Raw genomic sequence first — 24,482 nt, 5'->3', positions numbered from 1 at the left:
CACTGCATTGAGCGTAAGAAAACTAAAGTATTGGTTTGGTTGAGTAAAACATTGTGTTTTGGGTCGATTACTTACACCCCATGGGTTAAAGTCTCATGTTTGGAGCAGGAGATGAATAAATATGATATACTTACAGTATTTACAGTGGACCCCAAGCCTTTAAACATCAGTATGGTAAGGATATTTTACATTTTACTCGACTATAATATCGCTCAAAGGGACATATTCACAGAACAGCTCGTTGAAGCTGCTGCAGATACTTTTGATAGTTGTTTCACATAAAACAGATTTTAGACTGAGAAGTGAATGGAGGAGGTTTTCCACTTTAATCTCAGGTTTTGTGTAACCTTGCATGTGAATGTTTTAAATCTGTTAACCAATTGTGTTCAACTATCATTAACTAAGTTTTCTCATGTTGTGGTCTTGGAGACGATGATTCTCATACAACTCATCTTACATCCTCATTCTTTTCCCCATTTCCCATTTTACAAAATACAGTTTCATACCAAATCACTTGCACTTTCATCTTGAGAAGTGACTTCTGTACAAGAGTAACATATTTAGTGCAGATGATGCGTAGAAAAAACAATAATTTCATCCATAACTTCCCTGAACAAATGTTATTCTTTGTCTAATACACAACACAGGTCAAATGCTTTGCGGACTGTATTTGTTTGGCCTTCACTTATTTATGCAGGCCAAAACATTTGTAGCTATGTTTTGTCTATTTATATGTGTTTTCTTGCTTTGCAGAGCATTGAGGTCTCAGGGCCACCGTATGCTTTACTTTTTAATTTACAATGTGGTATTTCAACATTTGATTCTGAAAATGAAAGAGTTGTACTTATTTGGTTTTGTTTTACTCACTGCTATTTTACTTGAAGAATCTTTAAAGGATCTAAATGTCACTTCCACCTCAAAACCCAGCTGTTCTGTGAATGTCCCTTTAAGCAGTATTATAGTTGAGTAAAATGTAAAATACCCTTACCATACTGATGTTTAAAGGCTGAATACTGCAAGTATATCGTACTTTATTGCAGGACAAGCTCTCCCAACAGGTTTGGAGACGACGCTGTCAGCATGGCCCTCCACTGCGCCCCCTCTATGTACAGTACGCGTCACAGAGGCGCCACCCAGTGGCCAGCGTGTGTTGCTGCAGAAGGAGGGACGTGCCGCAAACTGCCGGCAGGAGAGGTCATCGCCGTATTTACCACGGTTCACCACAGGACCCGAGACAGACGGCTGTCCTCGGTCCCAGCTTGACACTTCAACTTAAAAATACAAATAAATAAAACATGAACAGGACAATCGTGCAGTTGACCTTCTGGTAACATCGTTGAAAAATGCTCCATGCGCGTTGCTGTGTGCTAGAAGATGGCGGAGTCGGACGCCGGGGACTTTGCTTCGAAACACCCGCAGAGCAGGTGAGTGAAGCGGGTCGCCTGTGCACGCGTCCCTCGGTGTTTCCTTGTGCGGAGCCCCGCACAGCTGCGGGGCTGAAGCCCTTGTTTGAGCCCGCTGGAACGACCCGGCAAAGCGGCTGGACTCTGGGAAACACCGAGGACTTGTCCCGGGCCTCCGCACCGCCTGCTCTTTAAGTCCATGATGACAAACAGTGCACACAAAGTCTGGACGTGACAATTATCCATCCAGAAAGTCGCCTGGTGTTTTGTAGCAGGTGAACTTAAACTCATGTGTTGACTGTATTTGTTATATTTTAATGTCTAAGTAAATATTTTCAATACTTTATGTAAATGTGGCTGCAATAACGGCCCCCTAGTTTGTTATAATTATCATTAATTTACCTTTATCTTCAACAATGAACATACAAACCACAATGTAATAATAGTGGACCTGACAAGAAACACTTTGCAAAACACAGTTGTAAATTGTGACCAGAAAAGTTCAAGTAATAAAATAATTTAAAGGTCACGTTTAATAAAACCAGATAAACCACCTTGATGAGCCAGACCGACACTGGGCTTTTAAAGGCTGATGATGTTAATGTTTTAAGTGTTTAACAATCTAATTACAGGCCATTCCACAAGAGGAAAACCACATGTGTAAATGATTACATTAGTGACGGCTATGTAACTTTTCCTATTTGTCAAGTTAAAATGTCTCCTGTGACCATAACCATCATTTAGGCTTTAATGTTGAAAAATAAACTTGTGTGCACTTTTGCATCGGCCAGAATATAAGATGACGCTGTGAGAATTATTTCCGACTGCACACGGATGTGTGGAAGGCTCTTTTTAAAGTACGAGCCATCAGAAAACTCCTTTTTAATTTTCATTTCACAAAACGCATCGTAAAAGAAGATACTCACGAGCAACGTTAAGGTGACAAACATTGCCCATAATGCAACACTCCTAATAGAACAGCACAAGGAACAGTATGAGAGAGAGAGAGAGATCTTTTTTTCAAATGTTATACAATATACCAAATATAATGATTCAGAAAAACATATTTGGGCTGATACCGTATGGAATAAAACAACTTTTTCTAAAACACTGCAAACATTTTTCTTGCCACTTAAATGACATATCTGGGATCAGCTGTTAAAAAAGGCCCGACCAGATTCAAGCTCCATCCTGCCTGTTTCTGTTAGTAAAGTTCAGTCCAGATAGTGAACGCTACTTCAAACACCAGCCGGAAGTATTTTCGGACTGAAAGTTTATTTTTACTCTCTCCAAATAGCCGAAGCAGACTTAAAGTCACTTTTTAAGATTTAGCAAATCAAATGCTTCCTTTTTGAAGTTGCAACAAAGTGAAATACGTGTGTGAAGAGAAGTAAACGCATTGTGACGTGGACGACCGTCAAGATCAGCATGTACACTAGAAAAAAAACACTACGAGTGTTGGAATTAGTCTGATCCGTGTCCGCACAGGCCCAAAGTCGTCACCGCTTTAATCCAATTTCAAATTTCATGACCTCGTTTCTGCTCGGCATTAAATTGTGATCTGAAAATGAATTTGTTGGACTCGAGCAATGAGGTCATCCCCTTGCACTTGCAAGCGTTTGGTCGTCTCTAATCTGCCTTCTATGTGATTGGATGACACTTTTTGTCATTGAACAAAAAAAAATAAAAATCTGCCTAAAGTCTTGTGAAGAAGCTTAATCTCTCAGGTTGAGTTTCTACCTTTTAGTCTAAATTAGGTTTTAAATCTTGTCACGTTTTCTGTCACCGCTACACAATGCAATAGGACTTTCTATCAACAACCACATGTTCATTCTGCACGCTGATATTTTGTTCATGTTAAGCATTTTACTGCCAGATTAATTTCAGTTTTTGTTGTGCAGCAAGAAATAGTCCCATTACCACAGAGCAACGACAATTTCATTGATGGCAATGTTGTCTCTGTCCTGTGAGCAGCATTGCTCTCACTAATGCAAAAACATTGTACGCCACATATTGCATTACCCCGTGACTGACTGGATCAAATTTCAATCACAGTATTTCTCTGTGATTCTGTGCCTTTTGTTGACACGATACCCACGTTCAGATCACATATGTTCTTGAGATATACAGCCTTTTTGGGCACGATATTACTTAATCTATACATTAAGAAAGTCTCCTCGTTCAGGTCAGAATTCAAGCCATGGATAAGATGAGAGGGTTTTCTTCTGAAGGGTCCCTTTGTGACGAGGACAATTTTCTCTTTCCAGTATGGCTAACAAGAATAGCACCCTGCGCTGTACATTCTCCACCTCCAGCCACAGTGCCACGCTCCTGCAGGGCTTGTCGGTCTTGCGGGCTCAGGGCCATCTGCTCGACGTCGTGCTGGCCATCAACGAGGAGCGCTTCCAGGTCCACAAAGCCGTGCTCGCCGCCTGCAGCGATTACTTCAGGTCGGTCTGAATCACGAGACTTCACGCCGGCCATTTACATGTTGTAGTGGAAGCACTTAGCCCGACGCTCTTATCCGAAGCCGTCGGCGCTGAGTGCACTGCTGAAGGACGCTGCAGCTCACAGATCAACGATATTAACAGCAATTTTGTTAGAGGAGGAAAGTAAAGGAGGGAGAAATGTGACACTCACAACAAAATGCCAAATGATCCACTCACTTGCACTTGTGTTTACAGAGAAACATGCCTTACAATGACAGAAATGAAAAGAGAGGACATTTTTTTAAATCGAGAGATTACTGTAAACGTTTTTTGCACACTTTTCTCATTAGATAGTTTTAAGTTAATCTGCCATGGACACCTACACGAAACAATAATCCAGAAATAAGAATGCTTTTTCACGTCAAAAGTGCTCCGACTTCTGAAGTCATACAAAATTGTAATGGACTCATCATGTAGTTCCCCGACTTGTTCTTGTGTTACAGAGCCATGTTTACCGGAGGCATGAGGGAGTCAAATCAAGATACCATAGAGCTGAAGGGTCTGTCTGCCCGTGGCCTGAAACACATCATCGACTTTGCCTACAGTGCAGAGGTCACTTTAGACCTGGACTGCATCCAGGATGTCCTCGGGGCGGCCGTGTTCCTCCAGATGGTCCCGGTCGTGGAGCTCTGCGAGGAGTTCCTCAAGTCGGCGATGAGCGTGGAGACCTGCCTGCACATCGGCCAGATGGCCACCACCTTCAGCCTGTCGTCCCTCAAAGAGTCGGTGGACGCCTTCACCTTCCGCCACTTCCTCCAGATCGCGGAGGAGGAGGACTTCCTGCACATCCCCGTGGAGCGCCTCGTCTTCTTCCTGCACAGCAACAAGCTGAAGAACTGCAGCGAAATCGACCTCTTCCACGCCGCCGTGCGGTGGCTCCGGCACGACGAGTCTCGCCGCGCTCGGGCCAGCGGCGTCCTCTGCCACGTGCGCTTCCCGCTCATGCGCTCCTCCGAGCTGGTGGACAGCGTTCAGACGGTGGACATCATGGTGGAAGACGTGCTGTGCCGGCAGTATCTCCTCGAGGCCTTCAATTACCAGATCCTTCCCTTCCGGCAGCACGAGATGCAGTCGCCGCGGACGGTCATACGCTCTGACGTCTTGTCGCTCATCACCTTCGGCGGGACGCCCTACACGGACAACGACCGCACCGTCAGCGCCAAGGTGTACCACCTCCCCGACTCGGCGTCCCGGCAGTTCAAAGAGCTGACGGAGATGGAGATGGGCTGCAGCCACGCTTGCGTCGCCACGCTCGACAACTTTGTGTACGTCATCGGCGGCCAGCACCTGCAGTACCGCAGCGGCGAGGGCGCGGTCTACAGCTGCTTCCGCTACGACCCGCACCTGAGCCAGTGGCTGCGCATCCAGCCCCTGCAGGAGGCGCGCATCCAGTTCCAGCTCAACGTGCTGCGCGGACAGCTGTACGCCACCGGAGGGCGCAATCGATCCGGCAGCCTGTCGTCCGTCGAGCGTTACTGCCCGAAGAAGAACGAGTGGACCAACGTGGAACCCTTGAAACGCAGGATTTGGGGTCATGCGGGGACTCCCTGCGGAGGGAAGCTGTACATCTCCGGAGGTTACGGCGTTTCTTTGGACGACAAGAAAACGCTCCACTGCTACGACCCGGCGTCCGACCAGTGGGACTTCAGAGCCCCGATGAATGAACCCAGGGTGCTGCACGCCATGATCGGCGCCAAAGACCGGATGTACGCTCTGGGCGGTCGCATGGACCACGTGGACCGCTGCTTCGACGTGCTCGCGGCCGAGTACTACGTCCCGGAGAGCGACCAGTGGACCACCGTCAGCCCCATGAGGGTCGGGCAGTCCGAGGCCGGCTGCTGCTCGCTGGACGGGAAGATCTACATCGTCGGCGGCTACAACTGGCACCTGAACAACGTCACGAGCATCGTGCAGGTGTACAACACCGAGACGGACGAGTGGGAGAGGGATTTGCACTTCCCAGAATCCTTCGCCGGCATCGCTTGCACGCCAATTATTATTCCACAGAACACCACACAACGCTGACCATGTGACCCGCGACTGTGAAGATTTGAATTCTCGCTTTCTACCGGCCTTTGTCGACACAACGTGTGAGTGAGTGTGTGTGTGTGTGTGTGTGTGTGTGTGTGTGTGTGTGTTAATTTGAGGGAATGACCTGAAAGGCTACTAAGCGTTTTATTTTCTATACTTGCCACGATGTTGTCATTCATGGAGAACGTGTCGAGACACTTTTATGATGCCGATACAAGCTTTTGAATGACAGTTTGAAAGAAGTGTTGAGAGTAATTTCCTGTTTGAATTCAATCATTTATTGATCGGTGATATTATCTCCAGATACCTTATCTTCCGGAATAGCATTACCTTCAATTTTTTTTTACACTTTTGATGGAAAAAATAATCCCCATCCGGTCTGTAAAAGTGTTTTTACCTTTTTAAGGGCTGAAGTTACAGACCGGACATATTGTCTAATTTATGAATGAAAACTATTAATTAACAGACGTCACCTTTTATGATGTTAGACATTTTGATTGTACAGTTGTGAATGTTTTATTTGTCTGCTTTTTATGTTATATTTTTGTTTGTTAGAATGTTATTTAAACCAGGATAACAGAAAATCTCTTATTTCTCCTCACAATGCACAGTTAATATTGCACAAATGAACACCAGAAGTGTTTGTGTTTAGCTTGGAATTGCATATTCCATGTGTGTTAATGTTTTTTTGTATTATTATAGTTTTATATCCTTGTGTTTCCTGACACACTAATTGTTCTGTCAGTGTGGACGCCTTCAGGCACCTACATGCATCATAATGTCAGTGTCTGCTGTTCTTGATGTTTAACAAGTGTTAAATCTTGTGTACCACCTGCTTTTGTCTCCTGACTAACACAATGAGAGGACACAAACGATATGCATTAATGCAGATTTAATGTCTAAATTGTTCTCAAAACATAGTGTCTCCCAGAAAAGCTGGGCAATGATCAATTTACCATCTTGAATTCTGACTCGTGTTTTTGTTTTGACCACATTGCTGCACTTTTTAAGTCACCGTAACACTTAATGTGTGGAAAAGGAAGAAGCAAGTTCTTATTTTTCCCGTTAAATGTGATCATCCAAAAGGATTGTGTTCCATTTTAAAACCTGTTTCTCCCGTTGCCTTAGTGTGTGTTTGTCTGGTGTTCCCTGTACCTGTTCAAAGCACATGCTACTGTTGAAGTGCAATATAAAGGAACATGCTGTTGTCAAAGGGGAAGGTTGTGAATCCTTTATTAAAGATGTATCATGTTTTAAACGTACCCTTCAGGAGCTTTCTCTGTTCTTTCTGTGTTACTGCAGGATGATGTGTTTCTACATCGGGTCAACTGAAGTATGACTTTCTTTACAACAGGTTGCTTCTATCAACAGACTCCCACATACACTGAAAAGAAAAACTACTTAGCAGTTTTACCCAATTTTATATTTTTCTTCAAGGCAATTTAGAGACTGCACAAGCAAAAGCTAGTTTGTCTTAAAATGTTTTGTTTGGTCCAATCAACCGCTCCTAACCAGAATATATTCCCTTAGCAGTGATATAATGTACAAAATATGCTAGAAGCTAGATGTGCTAAGCTTAAATTACAATTGATTTTGGGGAGTATAACAAGAACTTAAAAAAATATTAAGAGTTAAATAGAAAGATATGTACTTTATGGGGGAAATTTGTTGTCATAGTAGCGCCAAACACTATACAGACACCAAATGGAATAAACTAAACACACAAAATAAAATATAACAAGGATGACAGCCCAATATACTAAATACAAATAAAAAATAAATAAAATACTATATATATATATGTGTGTGTGTGTGTGTATTTAGGGACATTAAGTTTAAACAGAGTGCAAAATGAAAGTATATATGGTGTAAATCAACATGAATGTGCACAGTGAGAATTCGTCCTGCACGCGCCTACATCGCGCATCTTGGCCACTAAATAATCCTAAACCCACCCTGCTGCCCCAAACCCGAGCTTCCCGTCATCAGCTGATGCAAAAGATGCAAAAGCATCAACACGCCGCTGAGCGTGCGCGATGACGACACCGCGAGGCCCGAGCGCGGTGCGTAACGTAACATTCCATTGAGAAGAAGAGGGGAAAGATGGCGTCCTCTAACAATCCTCGCAAATTTAGCGAAAAAATCGCTTTGCATAATCAGAAACAGGCGGAGGAAACCGCCGCGTTTGAAGAAGTGATGAAGGACTTGAACATCACCAGAGCTGCGCGGGTAAGACCTGCACGCGCCGGCTGTTGACGTCGGGTCGCGTCCCCGTTTGGCTCGTCGCGCGCTGCGGAGATCAATCTGGACGTCGGGATGCGATGGAGCCCGAGAGAGAGAGAAAGTTAATATCAATGTCCTCGGCCACATCTGGTCGGCGCCACCCGAAATTATGTCTCCTCTCCGGCTGTTTGACTCGCGCGAGCGTTTCTCCAGATGTGACACGCCGGGGGTTGCGCGCGCGAGCGTCGTTCACGAGCCCAGCTAGCTGCATAATGTGCACCTGTGCAGGTTTGACCAGTCACTGCTGTCATTTGGTGAGCGAACGCATCTTCTGACATGCTGCAGTTTATTTCACTGTCGACACGCTGGGAAAGCTCAAAAGGAGCAATACGTGCGCGTGACCAGCCTGTCTGTGATGTTTTCCTCCCGGTTATTTATATATTTATTTAAAATAATTATCATCACCGTTATATACTAGCACATTAACTAGCTATTATTATTTATTTTCTCCCCGAAAATGTCAGACTCGTGGAGAATACACAGCTCTTATGTCTCCTATTTTTTAAATATATTTCTTGACTAGCTTCATCTCTATATGTAATTGAGTTAATGTGCTTTAACGTAAGTCCACTTCTGCAGCTTTGGCCCATCATTAGTAAACAGTTGCCTGAACTAGTAAGGTTGCAACCCTTTATTATTTAGTCCATTGATGGTCCATGCAAAATGATGGATTTTCACAATTAATCATTGTATGTCGAATGTTTTGCTTCTCCAATGTGCTGATTTACTGGTTTTAATAATAACAAAGTAGATATCTTTAGATTCGTGACAGTTGGTTAAAGAAAACCAGCAATGTGAAGTCACCTTATCAGCAGTGAGACGAGAGACAAAACAACAACTGATTGATAATGAAAATGATATAATTGGAGCCTTAGTTTACTGTATAAAGTACCAGAAGAAAGGGGAAAACATCCGTTTGAGGTTGATGTACTAAACCGAGTAAAGCAGAATGTTTGTTTGGATTTCTTATTATAAAAAAAGACTAAAAAGATTAATTATGAAACACATTTTGCCCACTAATGCTCTGGGAAATAACTAATCAATGAATCAACAAATTGTTTCTAGTAACCATAGAAGAAGAAAGCTCTTGATTCCAGGAAATGCTTTGGCCAGATTGCTGGAAATATGTCCACTTATCCCATGATGCATCGGTGTAAACCTGAGCTGTACGATCATTAACTTCAAGGGGAAAAAGCTAAATTAACTCGTCAGTTTTGTGGTCTCTGCTAGATTTCTTTCTGTTGCCATCTCAACGTCAATCCATTGCATTTGTTCAGATCATTATCAATCACACTTCCATCACACTGTACTAATACTTAGACATGTGGCTGATGTACTCACCAGGTGTGTCTCACATGGAACATCTGTAATTGCACCAACTGTCAGTCAGGTGTCGTTCACATCAGCTGATGTGATGTTTTGATTTTTTCTATTTAAATATAAATTCTGTCTTTGCTATGAAGGATTTTCTGCCTCTTTTGATTGTTGAGAAAACAGCCGATCGGCCTGTCTCATCATGTTTCATCTGTCAATGAATGGACTCATTAATCTTTCATTTCACTAGTGTGAACTGCAGGTATCATTCATTTTTAACCATCACTTTATTTGTGCGTCGGATCAATCATTCACTCATGCTTTCATGCAATTTTACTTTGCACAGTTGCAGTTACAGAAGACCCAGTATTTGCAACTAGGGCAGAATCGTGGACAGTACTATGGAGGCTCACTGCCCAATGTCAATCAGATTGGAAATGGCAACATTGACCTGCCTTTTCAGGTGAGCCCTTAGCCTCTCTCGGCTGGTAAATCAATGGTTTGTTCTGGATCAGTGTACCTTTCTTAGCTGTTGGTGATGAATATTGGACACACAGAGGTTGCAGTTATTCGTAGAATCGGTGAAAGATTGGCTCAAAACAGAGACGTCTGCAGGCTCAGCCTCAGCTATGACGGCAGTTTAAGTTTTATCACAGTTCAGCAGCGACAAGACACCAGAAGTGTGTAAAACAAGGTATACCAGTTAAAACCCTGCAGTGTAATTTGGTTCCTAAATTCCAAAGTATGTCATTGCTTGTCATGGCTTTCCATCTTTAAATACATTTGCCAACTCGAGCATCAGTATGGGGGACCCATGGCTTGACTCATTTTGAAATAAACACACATGCACCATTGAAATCCCCAAGACATTATCCTAAAGATATGATCCTACAGACGTAGTTGTGTTGTGTCAGCGAGCCGCTTCGCTCTCCTCATTCTCCGGCTTTGTTCACTCTAGAACTCTGTGCTGGACACCAGTCGGACCACCAGGCATCACGGGCTGGTGGAGCGCGTTTACCGCGACCGGAACCGCATCACCTCTCCGCACCGCCGGCCGCTGTCCGTCGACAAACACGGACGCCAGATATCCTTTTTCGATTTTTTTTAAAGCATTGGGTGTTGGGGATGTTTTTGATTTAATGCATTATTGCTTTTAGGTTTCATATCCTGCTTGAACGTTGTTCTGAAGTCTGCATGCTGAGAGGCATCGCATGTTCAGTAGGTTTGAACAGTGTCAACACTGTTGTCATGTGATCTAGTACTACTTCCTCTGGCGTTTTCCGGAATTTACCGGGAATCCAAAAATACAATGAAATCCCAGGTTATTTTTTTTTTATAGTACTTGAGCTTGATTCATACTTTGAGATCTAAAATATATGAGTCGCTCCTCCAGCTGTGGCTGTTTGTTGACATTAGCTACACAAAGCTACACAATGTGGGCTGACAGGACTTGTATGCTTTGGCTAACATTCAATAACTAACAAACAGCCAAAGCTTTCTTGTCAAAAACAAAGTCTGTGATTAGAACTTGTGACTCTAAAACCAACTTAAACTGAAACTAATCATGTAAGAAGTGTAGATTTTTCTTATTCACATACAGCGGATTCTTAGTTATATATTCATAGTTGGGGCATAACAAAAACCCCAAGATGTTGTCGTAAGAAGATTTTGAACAAAGGGTGAGGCAAATCGTTCTTCAGAGCCTGATATTGAACGATACCATGAGTAATGGTGTATTGTCACACTGCGGTTGACAGGGCTATTCATAGAACCATGTTGATAACAAGACACCGACTGAAGCCTTTGTAGTAGTTTGCTTTCAAGTGTGTGTGTGTGTGTATTCATTTATTATGTATCCGGTTTATTGGGTCAAATCAGCCAACAGACATGAAAGTACGGCTTGGCAGAGATCCATTTTTCATCAACCGACTTTGTCTTAACTAAATTCACATCGACAGCTGTCCCTACAGCTCCGTGTACCTCTCCCCGCCGCCAGACACGAGCTGGAGAAGGTAAGCCAAACGCCACCAACTCATATTTAGCTGTGTGATGGCGAATGAAGGTGGTTCCTTATGAATGTGATTCTGTATATGTGGCTCTCTGCCGGCGGTGGGGATTTGGCAGTGATTTTTTTTTTTGCTGACATCTCATCTTTCTAACGCACACAGGACAAACTCAGACTCCGCCTTACACCAGAGCGCCATGAATCCAAAGCCCCAGGAGGTGTTTGCAGGGGGATCACAAGAGCTGCAGCCTAAACGAGGTGATGGAAAGCCCCGTTACAAAGACAAAGACGCTTTTTATTAATTAATGTGCAGTGTACTCATGCAGGGGTGCAGACCTTAAAGTGATATAAAAGGGTTGATATCACACATAAGTAAATCTTGGCTCTGAATGAAATATTTATGGAGGAAATGGACACTTATGCCTGACAAAGAATGGCTTCAGCAACAGTACTCAGCCAGCTGTGGAGAAGCAACATCTCTGAACTGAGCTGACCCACGATGCTCTAGAGAGGAGGATCAATAGCGCTCTGATTGCCCATGGATTATGTGTTTTTTTATGTGTGAGGCTCCCCTATAATGGAGCCAAGATTGGCTGTCATCTACTCAGTCTGTCTGTTTGGTCATCTGCTATTTTTAGACACCCGGGCGTCTAGTGTACCGCACTACGTCCTGCTCGACTTGCTCGGATGCTGATGACTCATTTCTTGCACTGAAATTGTTTTGTTATGCGTCTTGTGATAGCAAAGCAACTGTGTCTCGCTGTGTCACTAATTAGCACTGCTGCTAACAGCGCCCGGGACGGAGACCTCGGAGTCAAACGCAGACGAGGATTTGCAGGAACAGTTGTGGGACGACGAGAAGGTACCGACGCCAAAAAGGGAACGGCTGACGAGATGTACACTTTTTTTTCTCACAATGCCGATATACATCACCTCAGATTCACGGCTCGTTGTCACGTTTTCTCTTTTAGGATGATTCGTCACAGCCCAACACATGCGATGTCCCAGGAATCAAGTGAGTGGTTCCTTGTTTTGTCCTTTACAAAGACGCATCACTAGAGTTATAATAAAACATCCCAGTAAAAACTCAAAAGGCCGCTGATCAGGGTGGAGGCCTGCAAGAATAGCTTTTCGCCTGGTTTGACAGAACTTGTGTCTTTTTTTTTTTAGTATTTTCCCGTCACCAGACCAGGAGTTGAACCCGTCCTTGCTCCCAGCCGCACACAACACTGGCGGTTCGCTGCCCGATCTGACCAACATCCAGTTCCCTCCCCCGCTGTCCACCCCGCTGGACCCCGAGGACACCGTGGCCTTCCCCTCCCTCAGCTCGGCCAACAGCACGGGCAGCCTGACCACCAACCTCACCCACCTGGGCATCAGCGCCGCCAGCCACGGTAACCAATCAGTGAAACTTTAGATCACAGAAATGTCAGGTTGCAGACTTTTAGGGAAAACTTGTGTAATGTCCACTAAACTTGATTGACTTGTTTAGATCAAAACGCCAACAAGTGGAGGGAAAGATATTGCAGCTCGAGGTGAACGATTAAGACATTGATCGATGAAAGTTTGGTCTTGTTTTTATTTGACTCGACAGCAACAGCATTATATTATGTGGAAAAACCCCTCTCGCCATGTAAGAGTCATAAAACGTGTGGATATTGACTCATTCGTCTCATTAATGGGATGTATTTGTCAAACACAATTTGTTTTTGATTTCAGCTGCAGTTGGTTGATGGAAAACAATGTCCATTCATCCATTTTTGTGTTTGTTTTGCCCAGAAGCAGCTTTTATGTTAGCTCACGTTAGCAACTCTATGGACACGGCCAAAGCTGTTTTTAACTTTTTGAATGTAAATGTTAAGAAATCCATATTTGTTGAAGTTCTTTCCTTTAAGCGCTATCAGTTTTTTCCGTTAAATACTCATTGTTGCTCATTTACATGCATACAAAGAAACCTTTCATGTCTACTCAATGTTGTCATTTCCTCTGCAGGGATCCCCACGTCCTCTCAGCCCACCATGACTGTAACCGCTCAGCGCCGGCAGCCTCCCGTGGTGCCGCTCACCCTCACCTCTGACCTCCATCTCCAACAGTCCCCGCAGCAGCTTTCCCCCACCCTCTCCTCACCCATCAACATCACGCATGTAAGCCGTGACTTCAAGTTGTGGCCTAAATCTTTGCAGTTTGTTGTCGCGCTCAACTGTATTATGGTCTGGGTGTCTGTTCCCAATACTGGAACTGGTTTGGCTGCTATCCCCATACAGCCGGATAAAGATAAGCTAATCCTTTATTAGTCCCTCAGTGGGGAAATTACAGGATAGCAGCAGCCTAGCTCGCAGTAAATTAAGATAAAGGAATATACATAAACAGTAGAATAGTAATAAAACTAAATTTAAAATTAAACAGTAAGAAGAATACTAAATATACAGATTGAATAAAAAATAAAATAAGTGTGTATGAAAGTATTGCACAATAAGTAAATGTGTATATAAGTATTGATCAGTAAGTAAACATGTGTCTAAAAGTATTGCACAATAAGTAAAAATGTGTATAAATATCAACAAATGCCTATTTCTCCACACTATTAACTCTGGTTGATGAAATGTGTTTTTTTTACATTATAGGAACAGTCTAGCTACATGCTAAAGCTGCTCATCACTCTGGGCGCTGAAGGGCTAATATGTACTTTAGTATATATGTTTAATATATACTTCTAGTTAACTCAACACATCTCATATTTTAATGGGACTAGAGCATAAACGGGGTCCATGTTCGTCCTCCTTCAGGCCGTGCTCGCGGAGTCGTTGACCCTGGAGCAGCAGCTGTCCCAGTACCCCCTGTTCAACCAGCTCACGGCTCAGGCCCAGATCCAGCTCCTCAGTGACCTCCAGAAGCAGCAGCAGGGCCTGCCGCTGGGCATCCAGCTCATCACCTTGCCACCGTTGGCCTCACCTGGCACCACCGCCAGCAGCCCCTCCCCGGACAGCCAGAGCCAGACCACCACCGCCAGCATCAGCATCGGCTCGGTAAGAAACCAGGAAGTCCCGCCACAAAGCGGAGACGACCACGGGACCATTTAGCTCGTTCTCAAGCTTCTGATCCTTTTGCACTGTGATGTTCGGAGGGTTCAGCTACACAGAGTACATCCCAGTATATATCCTCACATGTTATGCTACTGTACTTGGATGCTGATTTTAACTCTCTATATATATATTTTCACCTCAGTTACGTTCAAAGCAGAGCATTTTATTACTATTATTCCTTTTTTTAACTTTTAAAACAGACTAATTCTTCTCACTATTTAGCATTTTAAATTTATTTTTTTGTCAGCATTTGTGCGGGTTCATTTTCAGGTGTAGTTGGTGAAATGTGTGTACTGAAGCGAGACGTTTGGCTGTTATAAACTAATACAGAAACACACAAACCTTTTGTTAGCTCGGCAACAACCGCTGTAAATTTACATTTCGACAGTCGGACCAGATGTTGCTTTTCTATGACCACGTTTTCCAGATGTGTGGACAAACTGGCCGAGCCACAGAGTTGTCCCACATTTTTTTTCATCTGGTGGCGATTGGTGTTGTTTTACCTCTGCACACGCAACATAATGAGCAGAACCCAAAAGCCGACGCCTTCTCACACCTCGTCCTTTTTTTGAGATTTGTGTGTGCCGGGGCGTGAAGCCTCGCGCTATAGCTAACCCTCTTCCCTCCAACAGTACCGCAATCAGACTGGCTCACCAGCCACTCAGTCTCCAACCTCCCCAGTCTCCAATCAAGGCTTCTCCCCCGGCGGCTCGCCTCAAGTAAGGGCCCACCCACCGAGCTAGCTGCTGTTTGGGGAGGGCTTTGCACCTGTGGGGGGAAAGAAAAGCTAATTGTAGATGAGCTTAGGCTGCTTTTTCATCCTCTGTATCAGCAGTTAACTTACTCATGGTGTCAACGGCTGCATAACTCATTCCTGCATCACCAACGTCACGTTTCACTGTGTGCATGACAACATGGTGACAGTCTGTTGATGGAGGCCCTGACTGGTTGCTGGACGTGTTTTTAGTTTGCACCACACAAGACTTTGATACTTTTTTTCCTGTGGATGAGCTGCAGTGTCCTGATTGGTCCTACTACTGCCAATATACGGCCATATTACTTTGTTACTGTGAGACTTCGTTATCATTATTACCCGTTTTGTCTTTACTGACTCAAGAACTCCTGAGCTGCAAGTTTTGAAGCATGTAGCTCAACTCGGTGTACATCTGCTATTCACATACACATAAACCAAACGTATAACTCTTTCCGCTGGGGGGAAAGTCTTTGGAGCTTAATCTCGACTTCAGTCAAACATTCGGTAGGAAGGCAAGGACAGCTTGTATGAGTTTTGATGCATTTCCTTCCTCATGAGACATTTGCAAAGCAGCTTTTTAAGTGTTTTGAATCCAGCTTTGTTGCTCTCCATGTTCACCAGCGACCGGTCTTCTTCTTCTTGTCTTCTGTTGGTGCCTCGCTGCATATCTTGAGCGGTTACTGACACTTGTATGAAGGTTGATTTGTGTCTTTTTTTTACCCGAGCAGATTTCTAGTTTGTAAGTAAATTATCTCCAAATCTTTGCTCTCAATTAAAAAAAATGCTTAAAAAAATAAGAAAAAAACGCTCTCAAAAAAGAAATTTGCTCTCCAAAAAAAAGCTCTAAAAAAATAATAAAGCTCTCAAAACTAAAATTTGCTCTAAAAAAAAAAGCAAGATTTTTTTTTTTGAGAGCTTTTTTAGTTTTGAGAGCAAATTTTGGTTTTAAGAGCTTTTTTTTTGAGAGCAAATCTTTTTTTTTGAGTGCGTATTTTTTTTTTAAAAGTAATTTTTTTTTTTAAAGCGTTTTCTTTTCTTTTTTTTGAGCAATTTTTCGAATTGAGAGCAAAGATTTAGAGGTAATTTACTTATAAACTAGAAATTTGCTCGGGTAAGAAACACACAAATCTACCTTCATACACTTGCAGATCAGTGGGAAAGCGCGAGGCTATTCATAGCACTGTGCGTCGTGTCGGATGCAAATCTAATCTTAAACTCTTGGAGAGGTCAACACATTTTTAAAGTGAGAACCAGCTGCTCAAAGTTGAGAGGGAGAATCCCAAAAGGCTATAAGTATATTTGGTTGAGTATCAGCCCATCTGAATCCTTGGCTTTCGACACATTTGCTGCATGCTAATGTTAGCAAAGGGTTGAGACTACCACTCCACCGCTAACAATGTCAATCACAGTGTTGGTGTTTTTCTCATTGCAAGAATATTTTCAAGGAAAATTCCAATATTTGTCAACCAGGGCAACGTTCTCATACTTTTTGTCAATTGTGACGAATAAAAAAAATTCCATTTGACTTCCCGTCCCTGTTGTTGAGATTTAGGAATCACTGAAGCAGTTTTTAGCTGCTACGATTATCCAAAAAAGACAATTTATCTCAAACACTTTGCACTGAAACGTGTTTTTGAGATGAATTGTGTTGAACTGAAGCGGTTTGGACGTCAACAGCAGAGGTGGAGAGTTAAGTGAAACCACGACGGCAAGTCACAAAGGACAAAAATATCAGAATAACGCTCGGTATGACAATTAGCAGAACTTCCCTTTTTAAGAAGTTGACTTGCGTCGGTGTCACAGTGAACAGGGCTGTCGCGGATCTGTCGTGTACGACCACACACTCATATTCCCATTTCATGTCTCAGTATTTTTGATTTTAGTTTTGGTTATTGAACAATTATTTGGTGTTATGAAGAGCATCGCTTTTCAAGTTCAAACCGCTACGGCCCTGGTCATGAATAAGCATTTGCTTCGGTCACTGCTCAGTCTGACAGTTGTGTGTTTCGCTTGTGTTTTCCGTTGTTCCATTGCTAATATGTCCGCTCAAGGTCTTGGATAATTCTCCTTCTGGCTCATTGTGTTGTTTTAATTGTCGCTGCTCCCTCAACATTTGTTCTGACGTCCATGCGTGCCTCTCTTCCTGCAGCACATTCCCGTGGTGGGCAGTATATTTGGCGACTCCTTCTATGATCAGCAGATGGCATTGAGGCAGACCAATGCTCTTTCTCACCAGGTGACACAAGAAGACCACACAAATGTTTTCCCTCGGATCGTCCGTGATTATTTCAATTCTGAGCTTTTTTTTTTTTGTTGTGTGTATTTTTTTAGCTGGAGCAGTTCAACATGATCGAGAACCCCATCAGTACCAACATCCTCTACAACCAGTGTTCCACCCTCAACTACACCCAGGCGGCCATGATGGGCCTCACCGGGAGCAGCCTGCAGGACTCGCAGCAACTGGGCTACAGCAGCCACGGCAACATCCCCAACATCATCCTGACAGGTAGCAACAAACGCACACGGGACTCGTCTACACACAGATGTGGGTTTCTCTCCGGATTCTGGATGTTTCGGGTGCAGCAGTTGGGCTTCTAGAAATGTTCCCGGCTGAACTATTTTGTCCTCTTCTTCTATCGAGCACGTCTTGTTCTATTGTTGGTTTCATGTCCAGTGACTTAAAGCCAAATTATACAAAGTGTTGCTGTAGTTTTATAAAAAATACCCAACACATACCAAGACAAAACATTAATGAGGACAACAGAGTATTATCATCATTATTGACATAGATAGATATGTACTTTATTAATTACATTTGTTGTCATAGTTGGCCCAACACTTTACAGACACCAAATAAACACATAAAAGAACATGGACGAAGAGATATACAAAATAAAAGTAATTTAAAAAAATTTAAAATTAAATTTAAAAAAATAAAAATAAAAAATAAATATATATATATATATATATATATATATATATATATATATATATATATATATATATATATATATATATATATATATATATATATAAAATAGATAACTGCAGTGTGTATTAAGGAAATTCAATGAAAATGCAAAAATATGCAACATATATACACAAATACACAATATAATACGAATAACTGTGCAGTGTTTATTTACAAAATTCAATTATTATCTTGAAACAATGATTTGGTTGGGAAAAAAAGTAAATGCAACAAATGATTGATTAAAATAATTAAAATTAAACCTAATCCGTATGTCATATTAGTTACCGTTAAATGTAATTTGAAGTGTAAAAATGTTCAGGTGCTGTTCTCTAAACCTGCCTTGTCGTTCCTCAGACATCAGCAGCTTCTTTCTCTCTTTGTGTCTGTGGTGTCTCGTCTCTCAGTCACAGGAGAGTCTCCTCCGAGCCTCTCCAAAGAGCTCAGCAACTCTCTGGCGGGCGTCGGCGACGTCAGCTTCGACGCGGACTCTCAGTTCCCTCTGGACGAGCTCAAGATCGACCCGCTCACCCTGGACGGGCTGCACATGCTCAACGACCCCGACATGGTTCTGGCCGACCCCGCCACCGAGGACACGTTCAGGATGGACAGGCTGTAACGCGAGAAGCCGACCGCGGCCGGGAAACAAGAAGAGAAAAGGGGAAGAAGAAAAAAAACAACCGCACTAAACTTGTGGATGGAGGCAACACTTCCGGGCCGGATGAACCCTCTCCCTCGTTGCATGGCCGTCCAGCTGACCTCGCCCTCGACTCCGCCAAGCCCTTTTTTTTGAAAAGACAACAGGGAAAAAGACATCCAGTGGCTTGCCGGGGAATGGCCTCGCTGTCGTTTTGAATGAGATCCGTCGCTCGGCGCTTTCGCTAGCCTGCTGCGTTTACAGTACACATTACACGCCACATATATTCCAAAAAAAAGAAAAACCCGCACATTTGACAATTATTTTTCTTCTCATATCCACTTTTAACATTTGTTTACGTTGATGTGTGCTCGTAGCAGGAAGCTGCTAGGACATTGGGCTGAACCGTACCTGTGTTTTTACCGGCTGTGTTAAAATAACAAACGGAAAAAGAAAAACACACGTCGGCCGGTTTGCTTTTCACGCTGCAATCAAGTGAATCGGTTTGTCCCATCGTGCCGTAACGGCTTTCTATCTCACACTCCAAAGCTTTATTTTTTGACAACCAAATGTTATTTTCATCACGTACTGTATGTTTTGGATGCGTTGTGTTTACATGTTCTATTTATTTATTGAGTTACAGATTTTATATTCCATTTCATGTTTTTAAATTTGATGCCAAAATGCTCTCTGTAGGCATAGTGTTGAATTGCACTGATGTAATTTGTGTCTATTTATGAATTACTAACATATTTATATATGTGTTTGTTAAGCTACTTGGTTAATGAAGGAGTGCAAAACCTCCCCACAGTTGCTCTTTGGTGTTCGATGTGCCATTCTCTGATGTTAGACGTCGCCGCGCTGCAGCCCAGCGGTCAAAATCGAAATATCATAGTTTTTAGCACAGCGCCAGAAAATGCTGCGTGCTCCAGAAAAGGGTCGGCGTCACGCCACTGGAATCCACTTTTTCTGAGAAAATCATCAGGTATTTCTATTTAACTAGAAAGTTAGAAAAAACAAGTCCAAATTAATTTTCTGCCAGTGAAAAGCCAATATACAGTATATAGTATATATAAATATAAATATATGTTTCCAGACTGAACTTCTTTTCAGTGAAGGAAGCCGTCTGTTTTTAAACACTAAAATCTTAAATCTTTTTAAGTCGTCACTGTGAAATCACCTGATTTTGCCTTACATGAGTATTCTACTGTTCTACTTCAGTGTCTAATGTGACAACGTATTTTCGTAACTTATTGTAACATTTTCTTGTATTTGAGAGGAACTAAAGTTTTGGTCAGTGATATTTGTGGTTATGTTGTGTAAGGTTTGACAAATCAATGTACTGTATTTTGTATCGGTACAGTTTATAGCCAAAATTGTTGATGTTTTTTAAAAGTGGGGCAAAAAAAACAAAAACAAAAAAAAACATGGACGGATGGGTTTGAAGCGTTTTGGAAGGAGTGCAATTATGGGGAGGCTTTTTGCTCCTTGACAGGGAAGCTCTAACAAAAACGCGAGTGACCTTTTGTCACAGAGGTCAACAACAACAAGAGTGCGAAGTATCGGGATTTAAAAAGCCGAGTGTTGAAAATCAAACAGCCTCCGAATTGATTTCACATGATGCAAACTATTTCAGAGATTACGAATAAGAGGGTGTGTTTTATTCAGTGACCTCGACTCAAATTCAGCGTCGCATAAACGATGGAGGAGACGGTAGTCTTAAAATCGTTTACCGAGAAATGTTTACACCAATTCCATCTGAGACTTGTACATATTGACATTATCTCCCGACTACGTCCATGACGCGATCTCCTTTTGCCAAAAAATGTGTCAAATTTTGAATCTGCCTTTTGTCAGAGTTTCCCTGCGAGAGCTGCGTCTCATTGTGGGATCACGTTTGGTATTTATTGTATTGTTCATGTACAGATGTGCTCATCATTAACCCCTCCCCTCCCTCCACATCCCCTCCTCTCTCCCCAAAAGGAATCGCCTTTGCTTTTTCTGTACGCCTCTACAGTTGAACTATTTGTTTTGAGGTCCTTCATGTCCGCTGTAATCCTCCGTCAAAGGTTCTGTTCGCCTTCAACAGATTTGTGATTCCTATGCAAACGAGACGCACACACACAAAAAAAACAACCTTAAAAGAAAAATCCACCACCTGATGATGTTTTCTTGTTTTTTAAACACGTTCCTGGAGTTGAGCTGGATTTATTCTTCTGAAATGTGACGGAGCTACGGAGACAAAAACAAAAAAAGAGCTGTTAGCGTTCAGTTTGGGCCACTTTCTTTTTAAGAAAGATCAGTATTAGTGAAGTGCTTTGAGTCATTTAAAACCTCACGAAGCCCCGAGAGTCTTTTCTTATTTTGTATAATTTCTTATTCTTGTCGTGACTTTGGTGGCTCTTTACTGATGATGAAGGTTCTGCTCAAGTTATTCTCTCCTTTTCAGTCCGTGGATACGTTTGTGATTTAAAGTCTGAGTTGTGGAAACGAAAAGGAAGCGTGAGCTGGATGAGTTTGAGTAGATTGAGCATTGCTACGACAATCAACGAGTAAAATCGTGCCGTGAACTATACGTTTGGTTCTATGAAACATAAATCCAGCTCTACTTGGAACTTTTTTTTTGTGAACCTCTACTTCCTGTCCACCTCAACAATTATGGCACCGTGTCAAAATTTGCAGCTGTCGAAAGAAATCCTTTATTCTTTTGATCCTAAAGGAACTGAACCGTGAATCACTTTTTGCCGCTTCAGATGAATGAAACGTTGGAAACATCCGGACGGTTGTTTATGGGCCTGTCATCCAGAGGAGGAAGACAAATAAACCACAAAAAAAGCCCCATAAATGCACAACAACGTTCCCTGTATCTAGTTTCATGTGTTGGATTTTTCCTTTAAGTCTCTGAAACAAATGTGTGGAACTCGTTCTCTACAGATTTCCAAAGGTGTTATTCCTAAAAAACAAAATGTGTGTTTGAGCCCAAACGTCACTGCATCTCTAGCAATGCCAGTGACTTTTGAGGCGTTTCCCGCCACTTCCTGCCCTCCCGCTGACCACCAGTCATCCACACTGACCTTGTACATACGCTCCAGCTGAAACAACATGCATGACTCAACCGACAGTCAAAACCTCTCAACGGAGGCCTCTCGCTCTCCGCAGGTTTGGTTTGTGTAACGTAACACTATCGCGTCGTCTAAAGGGATGCATGTCTGGGTTCCTCCTGCTAAGTGACTCTCTGTGTGTAATGCTACTTCATGAATGATAAGAGAATGTAATTTCTGTGGTACTGTCCTAGTTCAAGCCTGCAAATGACGTTTGTGGTCCCGTCGCAGTCGGACCAGACTCCTCCTCCTCCTCCTCTCTGCTCTTCTTCCTCTCTGAAGAACCATCCCTCTCTCTCTCTCTCTCGCTCTGCTGTAGCATCTCACCGCATACAAAGTGTAAAACCGCAAACTCTCGTATCGTCGATCCAGCCCCTTCCTGTCCGTCAGCACACTTTTTTTTTTTTTTTGTGTGGCTTTCTTGAGGAACTGGATGCAGATTGGCATGTGCACTGATTGTTTGCATACTTGGGGACTTCTGAAGCTTCTGCATTACGCAGTCGACTGCATGACATGATAGACACGTGGAGCTGATTGTTATCCCATGTGATGTGCAGGAGTTTGATCCGGCGATGCCGAGTGCATTTGAAGACATCAGATCTCATTGTTTTATGTTGTTGTTGCCTATCATGTCAGGTTCTGGACTGCGTAAAGTGTAAAACTGTTATTTTTCTTTCTGTTTTGTTTGTGCAATGTTCGTCCACTAGTTGCTTCGCACTTTATTTGTGACCTGGCTTTTGAGCAGGGACTGTTCTGCCCGATGTGAATGCTGACTGTTTCCCTCCAGATGTATACTCTGGAGATATTTTCATGTCAAAAAGATGATTTATTTTACTTTGTAAACTATATTTTTGGCTTGTCTTGGTTTTCTTGTGTGTGTTTTTTTTTTTATCTTTGAAGATCTTAGGGGATGCAAAACTAGAAAGGGCTTACTCCAGTGCAGCTTGCGTTCTCGTGTTGTAAAGGAATGGCGCTCCGAATGTATCTGTGTTGGTCATATTTTCCCTCACGTGAAAAAAAAAATTAGCAAATTTGAGCAAGATTATCGAGATAGTTGCAACCTCGATGATGCTCAAGTGAACCCGCCTGCATCGGGACTTTAATCCCACACGTTCTGCCGCTACAGAGCCTCACTTTGTGAAATTAGCCGCAACGGCTAAGTGCAGATGAAATGTGATTTACATGACGTGAAGCATGAATCCTGCGTCACTGGACGAGAGTTTTGTGACGCATTTCACTTTTGAAAGTGTGTTCTTAAAGTTGAAATGAAGAAATAGTTTGATGAAGGTATTAAATGCCTTTTTTTCAACTGTCACAGCTTTGCTGACTCGGTTATCTAACGGCTGAACAAGTAGTTAGCTCAAGTCATGTGGCTAATAAACCTTTAATTACTGTTAAATTCATTAATTAAAATAGCAAAAGTGTTTAAAAAGGTACATTCTGTGCTGCAGATTTATGTCTTTACCTGATCCTTTCTTGGAAAACATTTCCTTCAAACACTATTTTGCATTTTGAGACTTTTGGAGCTAATTTCACAAACATCTGAGGCTAAACACTAAATCCAAAAAGCCAAACCTTTCACGTTAACTAACGGAAGCTGGAAGTCCATTTTCCAAAGCGATGAGATGAACAAATCGGCTCAAAGTGTATTTTCTAAACCATTTAGTTCGGACTCCTCTGCTTTGTTTGAGCTCGAGACGCTGTGGACTCGCACCACGTGTGAGCCCAGCTCCTGGTCTTCATGTTCACACCGTGTTGCAACCTGAAGAAGCAGATGAGCGACGCTGCCATGTTCCTGTGTTTAAAGGTGTGTCCTCGGTCCCAGGGTGCAAGGAAAGTCTCGCTGCTCGGTCCTTACTGCTTGTTCCCCGAGTCTTTTAGGTTCTGAAGACAACGTCCCTTTAATAACGCGGGCTTTTCAAACATGACTCTACAACCGTCTCTGGAAAAAACACCGTTTTAAGTTGCACTTATAGCTTATAGTGAGAATAGCATAATATCACTGTTGTCCTGTAAGTTGTAGTAAAAGATCTGTAGTTATTTATTTGTTGCCATGTGATTCTCCTTATGTGACCATTTGTTTATAAGATGAAAGAAAAATGTCAATTAAATTGAATGTGGAAGATTCTTCTCTGCACTTAGTCTTGATTTGCAGAATATGCAGAAAAACAACACGGCAGCGTGTCGGCTGTGGACGTGCATGCTGTTCCTGTTGTATATCGTCTTTAATATCATTTCTATTTTGTAATCTGTATTTCCAAATGTAAAATTGAAAAGATATTTTGGATATATGCATGCTTGTGAAATGTTCAGAATGTTTGATTTCCACTAAAAGCTGTCGAGTTTCAAAAAAGTCACGTCTGTTACTTAAAATCAAACGTTTGACCTTTTTTTTTGTTGCAGAGAAGCTT

The 24,482-nt window shown here is 42.6% G+C and overlaps 2 protein-coding genes across 6 annotated transcripts; both read left to right on the top strand.

Annotated features, from left to right (window-relative positions):
* The first annotated feature begins 1,153 nt into the window (after window positions 1–1,153).
* klhl26 (kelch-like family member 26) lies at window positions 1,154–7,150 on the top strand. Its single transcript, XM_068590021.1, has 3 exons — window positions 1,154–1,424; window positions 3,671–3,853; window positions 4,336–7,150. The coding sequence occupies exons 1-3, from the start codon at window positions 1,375–1,377 to the stop codon at window positions 5,915–5,917; spliced, it is 1,815 nt and encodes a 604-aa protein (XP_068446122.1). The 5' UTR covers window positions 1,154–1,374; the 3' UTR covers window positions 5,918–7,150.
* Window positions 7,151–8,013: 863 nt separating this feature from the next.
* Window positions 8,014–24,393, top strand: crtc1b (CREB regulated transcription coactivator 1b). 5 transcript variants are annotated; one of them, XM_068589808.1, is made up of 14 exons: window positions 8,014–8,152; window positions 9,867–9,983; window positions 10,479–10,606; window positions 11,473–11,532; window positions 11,689–11,783; window positions 12,317–12,387; window positions 12,497–12,540; window positions 12,696–12,919; window positions 13,518–13,669; window positions 14,312–14,551; window positions 15,241–15,327; window positions 17,512–17,598; window positions 17,694–17,868; window positions 18,741–24,393. In XM_068589808.1, exons 1-14 carry the CDS (start codon window positions 8,027–8,029, stop codon window positions 18,950–18,952), a joined length of 1,818 nt encoding a protein of 605 aa, XP_068445909.1. In that variant the 5' UTR covers window positions 8,014–8,026; the 3' UTR covers window positions 18,953–24,393. The 5 variants fall into 5 exon arrangements, with proteins under 5 accessions (XP_068445909.1, XP_068445907.1, XP_068445908.1 ...); XM_068589806.1 differs by having other exon boundaries at window positions 17,694–17,907; XM_068589807.1 differs by having other exon boundaries at window positions 12,302–12,387.
* The last annotated feature ends 89 nt before the right edge of the window (window positions 24,394–24,482 follow it).

This window comes from Clinocottus analis, unplaced genomic scaffold (assembly GCF_023055335.1).
Source record: "Clinocottus analis isolate CAN_PGR_092001 unplaced genomic scaffold, fCliAna1.0.p SCAF_23, whole genome shotgun sequence".
Classification (NCBI taxonomy): domain Eukaryota; kingdom Metazoa; phylum Chordata; class Actinopteri; order Perciformes; family Cottidae; genus Clinocottus; species Clinocottus analis.
This window is presented reverse-complemented; position numbering and strand designations above follow the sequence as displayed.